The 11,133-nt window shown below is 52.7% G+C and overlaps 1 protein-coding gene across 1 annotated transcript; it reads left to right on the top strand.

Annotated features, from left to right (window-relative positions):
• Window positions 1–683: 683 nt before the first annotated feature.
• TFPI2 (tissue factor pathway inhibitor 2) lies at window positions 684–8,889 on the top strand. Its single transcript, XM_044002007.1, has 7 exons — window positions 684–850; window positions 1,561–1,739; window positions 2,258–2,530; window positions 3,071–3,253; window positions 5,127–5,309; window positions 6,779–6,949; window positions 7,454–8,889. The coding sequence occupies exons 1-7, from the start codon at window positions 684–686 to the stop codon at window positions 7,531–7,533; spliced, it is 1,236 nt and encodes a 411-aa protein (XP_043857942.1). The 3' UTR covers window positions 7,534–8,889.
• Window positions 8,890–11,133: the final 2,244 nt, after the last annotated feature.

Genomic DNA, 11,133 nt, shown 5'->3' with positions numbered 1-11,133 from the left:
GACAGAGCTGCTGCTCACAATGAATGGATCGATATTATCACAAATATCAATCTACTGAACCTCAGTGCTGGAACCTGGTATAGAAGGGAATTAAGGTATGTGAGACTACTCTAAAGTTCTATGATTCTGCAATTCTATTTATAGTTCCAGCTTTGGAAGGGTAGAGGCCAAGGAGTAAGCCATCAGTGGGGACCCTCATTATTCAATGCTCCACTGACTCAACTAGGAAGTACCACATCAGGAGGCACCACATTGGCACAACAATTCCCAATGCAGCTAAAACCTCTGATTTTGCACGGCTCCACCATTCAGCTTCTGGATAATGGATGACTCCGGAGCAGCTCTGATTTGTGTGAGGAAAATTCTACAGTGGATAGAGTAAGAGCTGAGGAAGCAGTCCCTGCTATAGGCTCTCTTTTTCCAGAGGAGAAACCGCTCGCTGCTTAACAGATATCTCAATGTGGAAAGGAACAAATGGTTGTATGGTTGACAGTTTTTCTTATTGTCTCAAACCTCTCACTCAGTTATCTGTTTTCTTGTCACATCCTTCTCCAACCCTTCCAACCCATCTGCAAATGCTCAGTAGAAGACCAAGGACACGTTCCTTTCCTCTTCCTAACCCCCTCCTGTGAGCTGACTATCCTTTCAACTAAGATCTGCCATAATGGGCCTCAGGATGCTTAATGCGGAGACAGTGTGAGAGGAACTTGGAGGATTGTTCCTGGGACCCTAGCCTTGTCTGGTGGAAGGACGGCTATAGCCTCGAGATTGATGACTGGTTGTGTGGATTGCATGCAAGAAAGGAGGAGAAAAGAGAAGGAATGGGGAAGGGCCACGACATGAGACCAAAGTGGGGAAGAATCTGTGGGACATTGACTTGCCCAAAGGCAAAGGACAGACCTACACCATGTGCCATGAGGATAAACACCAAGGCAAAGTGTTGGGGACTGATGGCTGAGTGGGGGCCCAGAGGAGACACCTCCGGTAAAAGGCCCTGAGTTCCTTGTGTACCACAGCCATGTCTGAACTGTGGCCGTTCAGCAAGGCCTCAAAGAAATCCATTTTCTGATGGTTGGGGGGGGGGGGAGAGGGGGGGAGAGGGGCAATGGAAACTTAGGGTATAGTATTTCATTCTTTTTGTTTATTTGTTTTTTGGGGTTTTTGTGGGGCACACAGGGTCACACAGCTAGTGTCAAGTGTCCGAGGCTAGATTTGAATTCAAGTCGTCCTGAATCCAGGGCCGGTGCTTTATCCACTGCGCCACCTAGCTGCTCCCCCTCTAGATGCTTCTTCCCCAACCTCACTGGGACCAGAGCATCTTAAGAGGCAGTGAGCCACTCGGGAGCCCTAGAGTCCACCCCAAGTCCATTTTATGGAGGAGGACACTGAGGCTTAGGGAAGGAGATGAGTTTAACCCAAGGTCACTCGGACAGTTAATGACCAGCCAGGTCACCAGGTTTCTAGTACAATTCACTACCCATTCATTATACCCAGCCGCCTTATTTCCTATCCATGTCTGGGTTTCCCAAGTACTAGCTAACAGACTACCGCCATCCCCAGAAGTAATTATGGTGTCAAAGGGGCAGGGCAGGATGAAGTCCTCCTCTGCTGCCCTTCCGAAGCCAGTGTCAAGGAGGCTGCCGGGAAGAGGCAAGCGGCCCAGCCTCCAGATTCCCCGGAACCGGGAAAGTGCTTCTGTCAGCCTCTGGTTTTTCTCGGGACTTCCCAGAAATTTGGAAGTGAGCTGCATGTTGGAACCAGAAACTATACCACTCACCGTGCGGTGTCGCGGACAGAGTGACTAGCACAGAACCAAGCCAAGCACTTGGTGAGGCCGTCCTGGAGAGCAGGGACTGGCTTCTGTCTTTCTTTCTGCGCCTGAACACCGCGTCTGACGCACAGCTGGCGATTAATAAATGCTAGTTGACGACTGACAGATCCCAAAAATCTTAGTTCCCTCGGATGTGCTCTGATGCGAGAAAGGGGCTTCCCTACACACACACACACACACACACACACACACACACACACACACCCTCCCTCTCTCGGTTCCCTCTTCCTAGCCTGGTGGCCTTGCCCTCCTCCTCCTCCTCCCCTTACTCCGCCTCCTCCCCACCTCGCTTGGAGAGCAAGGGATGCGCAGGATGCGTCTTAACCAAAGACGTCCCTTTCCTTTCTCTCCTCCTCCAGCTGGATGCTGGCGCCAAGTTCAAGTTCGCTGACTGAGCCCCTCCTCCGCTCACCTGCCACGCCCCAGTCCGTCCCGCTCCGCCCCGGGGCTGGTCCCAGAGCAAGGGACCAGCGCCGTCAATAAATCGGGAACCTCTTCCTGGCCCGGCTGGCACCCGCAGGCGCCAGCCTGAGACCCAGGAGCTTCGGTTCAGCCACCTGAGTACTACAGTCTGTCAGTCCCCTCGTTTCGGACCCGGACAGGAACGTAGTCCCTTCACCATGCTCACGCTCCTGCTGCTACTGTGGTCGGCCCTGCTCCTGAGGCCGGGGTTGGGGGATGCTCAGCCGGAGCCCAGAGGTAAGAACGAGAGAGCCTTGGGGAAGGGGGAGGGTCGCTGTCCTGAGCCCCCGTCCAGTCCAGCCTCGGGGTGCGGGCTCCTCACTGAAATCTCGGCTCTCTTTTCCTCTTTCCCCTCCTCAGCCCACCCGCCACGCCTCGGAAGCCTGCCCTTCTCACACACACACCCCCGCCTCCCACTATTCCCTCCCCCCACACATACACACATTCCCCCGTCTCCCTCTCCGCCCTCTTGGTCTCCCCATTCCCTCCCCCCTCCCATTTTTCTCTCCCTCCCCTTCTCCCCCTGCCTATCTCCTCCTGGCCCCTTCCTCTCAGTTTCCTGGTCATCTCCTCTTCCCCTTGTGCCCCCCCCCGGGATCTCCCCGCCCCGGCCCCGGGATCTGCCCCGCTCCCTACTTCCCCCCTTCTCTTTCCTTCCCTTCCTCGCCTGTCTTATTGTCCCCCGGTCCCCTCTTCCCCCCTCCGCCTCCCCTCTATGTCCTCTGGCCTCCTCTTCCTCCCAGTCCTATCAGGTCTCTCTTCCTCCTCCACCCCCAGACATCCCCCCGGCGCGCTGCCTGCTGCCCCCAGATGATGGGCCGTGCCGAGCCCGCCTCCCCAGCTTCTACTATGATCGCCACCTGCAGAGCTGCCGCCCCTTCATCTTCGGGGGCTGCGAGGGCAATGCCAATAACTTCGAGACGCCCGAGGACTGTGAGCAGGCGTGTGGGTGGATTCCGAGTAAGTGGGACTTCCCTGCGAGCTCGCTGCTTGCCCCTCCCCACTCCCGGCCGCGGCTCCCCAGTGTCAGCTCTGAGTCCCATCCCCCCGCCCCATCCTGGCTAACACCTCCCCCGCCACCCCCAGCATCCAGGCAGAGTTCCGCCATCGTCTATTGCCCCTAACCCGTGATTGTGTCCCCTCCATTCTTACCTCTTTTCTAGGTAGCTCACTCATTCATTCAGGCGAGCAGTTCTTAAGGATAAGTTATGGGCCCACCTCCGAGTACTAGTCGTTAGGGATAAAAAGACCCGTCTGAAAGAGTCCCTGCCCCCAAGGGCCTCGAAGGCCCCCAAACCAAGCACCCGAGGAGGAGAGCACTATACTGGTGAAGGGAGGGAGTCCGGAGGGCCGCCTGTAGGAGGTGGCGGTAGAGCTGAGACCAGACTGAAGCCCGGGAGGTGAGGCAATAGCTCCAGACCTCAGCCCCACCTCCCCTGACCCCACCCTAGGCATGTAAAGAGACCTGCTCGGGGGCTGCCCCCAAATTTGATCAGTTCCGGGACTCCTGGGGATTTCTTTGCTCTTCGCCGTGGGAGACACTCTCACTAGTAGCTTTTGTTAACCGACTGTCTCATTTTAATTCTCACAGCCTTGAACCATGATTTAAAAATACTCCTTTTCTGACAAATTGGAACTTCCCACCCCTCCCGGACAGTGGGATTTTCTGGTGTCCTTGCCTCAAAGGAAGGGTTCTAGGGAAGGGAGCAGCAAAGACTTTGGTTTTTTCTTTGACCAGAAGAGTGAATCGCTTAGCAGAGGCACCATTTATGTTCATAGAAAACCAGACTCCGTGGCTAAGGCCTTTCAAAGAGCAATGCATACTGAGTGCGGAGCCTTGAGTGAGGCTGTGACTGCCTGTCTGTCTTATTGGCCCCCATGTGCTTTTTGGTTTTTTTGTTTTTTGTGAGGCAATTGGGGTTAAGTGGTTTGCCAAGAGTCACACAGCTAGTAATTGTTAAGTGTCTGAGGCCGGATTTGAACTCAGGTCCTCCTGACTCCAGGGCTGGTACTCTATCCACTTCACCACCTAGCTGCGCCCCCCCCCATGTGCTTTTGAATAGCCCAGGGCTACTCTGTACTCCTTTGAGGGGATACATAAGGGCTGGACTCTCACCTCAGTCATTGCCTGGCTGAGTGACCCTGGGAAAGTCCCTTCACTTCTTCTTGACCTCTCTGCAGCACACTCTACTAAACGCTCTCTTTGCCCTAGGTTTCCCAATTACTAGCTAACAGACTACCGCCATCCCCAGAAGTAATTATGGTGTCAAAGGGGCAGGGCAGGATGACATCTTCTGACTGGACATTTGCACTGAAACGCTCTCCGCCCATACCTGGACCCTCTCCGCCCCTACCTCCACCTTCCGGCTTCTCTTACTTCCGTCAAGATTCAGATCGAATCGCATCTGCTCCCCAAAGCCTCTCCTCTAACCCTAAATCCATTCCTAACCCTTTCCCCGCTCCCAATCCATTGCCTCTGAGATTCCCTCCCATTTACTGTACCTGGATATCTTGTATGGACCTAGCTGTCCGCGCGTTAGCTCCCCTAGTAGAGCGTAAGCTCTCTGAAGGCAGGAATTGTTTCTGCTCTTTTCTATGGCCAACATTTAGCACAGTGCCATGCGCACGCACGCACACGAATAGTTATTGCTCACTCGGTGCTTATGGACTGACTGACGCTGAGTGTTTCCTCATCTGGAAAATGGCTGTAATGAAAGTACTAGCCTTACAGATTTCTTGTGAGTCAAATGAGATGGTAAACGTTGGAGGGCTAGAGAAACAGATGTCCTTATCCCCACTGTCTAATGACGCTTCAATGTCTTCGTTCTCCTAGGAGTTCCCAAAATATGCAGGCTGGAAGCCAGTGGAGCAGAGTTTGGGGAGTACCAGGAGCAGCAGTATTTCTTCAACCTCAGCTCCATGGCCTGTGAGAAGTTTGTATTCACTGGTGGTCCTGGCAATCACAACCGATTCCCAGACGCTGCCACATGCAAGGACTTTTGTGCTCCCGTGAAAGGTAAGGCATTCCCTTGCTTTATCAGCCTCTAGGGGTAATTCGAGCATCGCTGTCCAGATTTCCTTGCTGTGACCCCACCCCAGCCTAGCGTGAACATTGACCAAGTGTGTGCCATTCTCACTCACTGGATGCCACGATCTGAGACGATTCAGCAGCGTCTTCCTTGCCCTCTTCGCCCTTTCCAAGACTCTGGATCGAGCCCTTGCAGAGTAGTTATACTGGGAATCTAGCCTCAGGGAGGTCATCACAGAGTCCAGGAAATCCTGCTGCTCTTCCCTTCAGCAAGTGCAAGTCTTCGGGAAACTGGGAGTTCTCTATTCGCTGGCTTCTCACAAGTGACTGATAATAATCATAAATGTCCCTGGTTGCCCAAGCAAAGCCCGGGGAAGTGGAAGAGTTTGTGTTCTGGCTGGATTCAGCATGGTTTAAAGGCGGTGATGAGCTAGAGGGTGTCCAGAGGAGGAACTGGGAGGACCAAGAGGACGGAGTCCCTAGGGGAAGGGAAGGGAACAGATATTTATATAAACAGCACCTATTAAGCAAAAGCGATATTCACAAAAATCATCTCATCTAATCCTCACAATAACCCTTCGAAGTAGGTGCTGCTGCTATTCCTATTTTAGAGTTAAGGAAAGTGAGGCAAAGAGAAGTGCCCAAAGTCACACTACTAGGAAGTCTTCTGACTTCAGATCTCCGGTGCTCTATCCACTGCACCACCCAGCTGCCCCAGTGCCCCTATGGTGTAGAAAGATGGGCTGAAGGGACTGGGCATGCCTCGCCTGGAGAAGATAAAACTCAGTAGGTGGAGGGGAGGCACACCAGAGCTGTCTTCCGGTTTCTGAAGGGCCGGGAGTCTGAAAGGCTCTTCTCCTGGATCTCGAGTCCAAGGCCGGGGAGTCTGTCCCCTCTTCCTCTTTAGAAGTCAGTCGTTTTATGATCCTCTGCATTGTAGAGCTGCAGCGCTTGGGCCAATATAAGCAAGGGAAAACTCCCTACCTATAAGAGATGGGCTGCCTCAGGAGGTAGTGACTCTTCCATCACCAAAGAGGATGCAAGAATGGCTAAATGACACTTGCTGTGGATATGATTCCTGAGGGCCAGATGTAGGTTGGACCATATGGCCCTCTGAAATCCCTCCTTCCAATGAGGAGGTCCCGGAGTCTTTCGGTCTTTTCTGAGCACATCAGCTGCACATTTTGAAGGGGCTGCTGGTAAGGTGGCTGCTCTCTTCTTGGATATCAGAGGGGTGGTAGAGAGGACCAGATAAACGAGGCTGCCTGCGTGGGGAGTATTCTTTTAATGGCCTTTGCTTCTTCCCCTAGAGTTCTGCATCAGCAGACCATTCATCCCTGCATTTCGTAGCTTCAGTCACAAGTCAGGGTCACATATTGTCATCACCCCTGTGGCTCTTGTCTGAAGTGGCTCTATGTTAAGAACCTTCTAACTCAACTTTTCTTTCTTTCCCAAAGCCCCCCAATTCTGCTATAGCCCACCAGATGGAGGGTCTTGCTCAGCAAATGTGACCCGCTATTATTTTAACTGGAAAAGCAAGATCTGCGAGCCCTTTACCTACACTGGCTGTGGTGGCAACGAAAACAACTTTGTCTCCCTGAGGGACTGTTCCCATGTCTGTGTAAAAGGTAAAGGCAACAATCAGTGCTGGAGTGAAAACGACTGGTCCTATCCCAGGACAGATTCTCCCAAGGCTGGCTTCAGGCACTAGCCAGGGTCCCCAGCCTATTTGCCAAGTAAAGCAAATGGTTTCAGGCTATGTGAGGACATCTACTTAGGTCAGTTACAAGGCTCCCCACCTTTGTTATGCAAATTCTGTGTGTATGTGTGTGTGTGAGTGAACTGGAACAATACAGATGGGAGAGGGTCTTAGATGCATACCCCCAGTCAACTGGGCCCCATTATTTCAGTCAGGCAGTCAAGAACTAGGGCTATATAACATGACTTGGGGGAGCAACCTTCAGGATCCTTTGACATTCCCAAACTAGAAGCAGAATGGGACCAATCAGCCAAGGGTCAGTGAGGATTCATGGACTAGTACTCATGGGCTCTCTAGGATGCAGTGAAACTCAGGGGCTCAAACCCACTTTCAGGTTAGATCATCTGAGATCTCTCTTCCTTGTTTCTCTCAGCCCTGAAGAAAAAGCTAAGAAGGACAGCCAGACTCAGGTTTGCCAAGAAAAAGATGAGGATGTACAAGAAGCTCCCCTGATCATGCCCCTGTTTGGGACCTCTGGGACTGGGACTGCACCAGCCCCCGTCCTGGACATGAACTTTGGAAAGGTCGGCACTTGTGTGGCAACAAACGGCAAGATGGGAGCAATGAGATTGGCGGAGCTGCTCTTTTCCTCTGGTTCGGAAGATGTGATGTTTTTGTGTGTTGTTGGGTTACCGGCAGCTCTTTGTTAAGGATCAGCTGCCCGTTGGCTCACTCCTTGGCTGAGCTTTATGGGGCGTATTGAATGAGGGTCATTTTTCTATGGTTCTATTCTCTTCTCATTTTGGCAGGGGCTGATTGGGGACTTGGAGCTGCCGCACTCTCAGAAGTTGGCATGGTCTGATGAGGGTCTTCAGGCATGAGGAGAGTTTCAGGCTTTTTGTCTGCAGAAAGGGGATTTCTGAGGGCGGAGAAGAGACAACCACAGTCTGCGTGACACGCCGTGAACCTGGAGGCGGAGGTCCTTTGTCTGGTCATGGTTAGGTCCCCGGGGAGCAGGAGCAATGTCTTCTGGAGTCCTCTGCCCCGCTCAGTGTAGGGCGACTGGGGCTGGGGGAGAGGGGAAGGGATGGCCGAGATAGCACCTTTGAGCCTGGTCTGTAGGTCTCTGGGCTTCCTTCCAGTAACCAGCAACCACTCGAGTGCCCAATACCAGGCACAAAGTACCCACCAGGCACGGCTGGTTATGCTTGTGACCCTGCTGGGGTCACATGAAGCATCCTTGGAGTATGCTACTTCTAAAGATGGCTCAAGGTTAGAGAAAACATTAAGAGTTGGGCTTTTGAGGGCAGGAAAGATGAGCGTGTTTGCTTTTCTCCAGATAGAGAATCCATTGTCAGATTTTCCCCTGGGAAACAAGAAGCCAGTTCTGTGGAAGCACCTCTGCCATCCTCCATGGGAGTTGGTGCCTCCACCCATCTACCTTGACCAGGAAGGTTTTCCTCTTCAACCCCTTATTTCAGAAGCCCAGCAGGGCAGGGGTCATGTACATGGTCCCCATTCACAGAGATGGCCAACCAGGACCAGGAAGGGAAGGGGCTCGGATCATGGGGTCAGGGCCCTGAGGGATGGAGGGGCTTTGGATCGCTTCCAATCCGCCCCCCGCCCAGAAAGCCCAGATGTACTCCTTTCTGTATGGTCATTCCAAGACAAAATCGGTGACAGTTCTGAGCTCCTCAAGTCTTCTTTTCTCCGTTTTAGGAATCCCTCCTTTGAGGGGTTAAATGACCCGACTACACCTTAGTGGTTCCACCTGTGATGCTCATTTTCTTTCTAGCAAGAATCACTCTTGAATTTAATACATGTCTTCAGTATCACCAAGTTCTTAATAAAACATTTATTTGAATGAAACGGCTTCGTTCTCCAGTGGAGTGCAGCGCTTTTTCAGTGATTTTTTTCAGTGATTTGCTGAATCAGCTCAAGACATCCTTCTTGCCGTTCCTTCCCCCACTCCCAACCTTCCAGGGGCCAGGCAGAATTCCAAGGGAGTCTGGGAGCCATGTGGAGCCCCACCCCACCCCTGAAAGCTGGGAGGAAAGCAGATTATGACAGGCAACCAGTAGGCACCATAGGTCTGACCAATCCCTCTGCCACCAAGCCCCCTGTCCTTGGCTCCTCCATGGGTTTGTGCGTCTCCCCGCCAAAAGTCATCCTTTGGTCCAATCTAATCTGTAGAAGGAGAACTGCTCGGATTTCTGCCCCCTGCTTCATTGTCTTTGACAATGAAGGGTACTGGCTGTAATCAAAACCACCAAAGTGGTGGAAAGAGAGAGACTAAGCTGGGTCGTGTAAACTGAGGGCTGACCGATCCTCCCCTAGCAGTCAGGGAATGGACTTCTGTTCAGAACCCTGGAGAGTCATTCCCCCATGGGACATATTTGAGGTGGGGCAGATAGATGCATCTGGTCTGACGGCCCTACTGAAAAGGAGAGAGGTCAGCCAGCCTCTTCGATTCTGGGTCCTGACTGCCCATCCCCTAGGGATTGGCTGCTGGTTATACCAACTTGGGATGGGGTAAAGCCTAGGAAACCTGGGACTATAGGAAGGGGCCATGTTGGGATGGGCTGTAGACATGCCCAGGCCCACACTGGAGGCTCCCTACTTGTGACACAGGAGGTCTCAGAGATGACTCCAAGCCTTCCACAATTTCCTCCCCAGAAAGCCTGGTGCCCTGAGCAGCATGGCCTGACCCTGCATTGACGCTTTTCTACCCGATTAAGCTGGGAAGGATCCTCATGAGTCCCTGGGTCAGCCCTTTGGGGACCGGCTCCAGAACAGCCTCCCCCTGGATTCTCCTGAAACAGCTGGTTCCAAACCAGGGGCTCGAGCCCTGACTTTGGAGTCAGGCACAGCTTAGGGAGAAATGGCTCGTTTTACTTTCTGCCCATTCCCCGCTCATGTGACCAAGCAAAAAGAAAGTCTGTTTGCTTCCTGCTGTTTTATCCACCCGAAGCCCCCGGGCCCTGGAGGAGCACAAAGGGACCAGAGGAGCCGGGTCCTTCCCCTTCTCTTGGCTGGGCTCCTTATCCTGTTCTGTACTTGGGGCTAAGGGTCCTTCCAAAATGTTAACTCTGGCAAGCCTCACCCGCAGGCTCTTTCACCATCTCCTGTGGGGGAGGCGTGCAGAGCATCACTTACCCAATGGGGAGTAAGGAGATAAAGGCCTGGTTGCATCTCTAACTCTCTGGCTTCATCTCCTCTGGATGGCTGCTTCATTTCTGCTTCCTCGGATGAACAGAAGATGGTCACACCAGCTCAACACAGGATGGTGTTGTGGAGGAGTGATGACCCCCTGCTCAGAGCAGGCTCATCCACATGACTTTAGCCACACTGAGGCGGGTTTGGAGAGGAGAGAAGCCAGAACTAGGAAAACTCGGGTAGAAAAAAATACAGCCAGGTCTGTTCTATGGAGGGTGCCCAGGGGGACGTGGAGCGGTGTCCAAAGAGTCTCCATTTCAGAGATGCAGCCACCCTGTCACTGACCTGGTGGTCCTGGGGGGCTAACTCCCAGGGAACAGACAAGTACCCAGGGCAGCCACCACATGGCTTCCTTGTCAGCCTGTCAGAGAAGGTGCCCAGAGACACTCGTGCCAGAAGAAGGACCTGATCTAGGTGTATTGGTAGAATGGGACGAGCCCAACTTCAGCCCTTTCTAAAGGGAGGGCTGAAGATGGCACCCTGAGTAGTCAGTTTAGAAGTGATGAGCTTATTCTGGGAGGGGCATCTTGTTCTGTATAACCTGGCAGGTGCCAGGTGAAACCCTACAAAAATATCATTCAGGCCATGCCCCTCCTGTATTTTCAGTTCCATTAGAAGCTCAGAAGGCTAGGGACACACTCTTGGGATTGGCTGGTGCTATCCTGGGTCTTCTCAAAAGCAATTTTCTGGGGGCAGCTAGGTGGTGCAGTGGATAAAGCACCGGCCCTGGATTCAGGAGGACCTGAGTTCAAATCTGGCCTTAGACACTTGACATTTACTAGCTGTGTGACCCTGGGCAAGTCACTTAACCCCCACTGCCCCACAAAAAAACCAAACCAAAACAACAACAACAACAAAAAGCAATTTTCTGACAAATCTGAATGTCAAAGGAGGCTA

This window comes from Dromiciops gliroides, chromosome 1 (genome assembly GCF_019393635.1).
Source record: "Dromiciops gliroides isolate mDroGli1 chromosome 1, mDroGli1.pri, whole genome shotgun sequence".
NCBI classification, from domain to species: domain Eukaryota; kingdom Metazoa; phylum Chordata; class Mammalia; order Microbiotheria; family Microbiotheriidae; genus Dromiciops; species Dromiciops gliroides.
Note: the sequence above shows the minus strand (reverse complement) of the source record. Positions and strands in the feature narration are given on the sequence as shown.

Bases quoted from the DNA above. Each gene is read 5' to 3' on its own strand.
- TFPI2 (XM_044002007.1), top strand. From the start codon at position 684: ATGCGGAGACAGTGTGAGAGGAACTTGGAGGATTGTTCCTGGGACCCT. The intron at 851-1,560 runs GTGGGGAAGAAT...CGCCATCCCCAG, and splicing joins GGCCACGACATGAGACCAAA to AAGTAATTATGGTGTCAAAG. The intron at 1,740-2,257 runs GTGAGCTGCATG...GCCACGCCCCAG, and splicing joins GACTTCCCAGAAATTTGGAA to TCCGTCCCGCTCCGCCCCGG.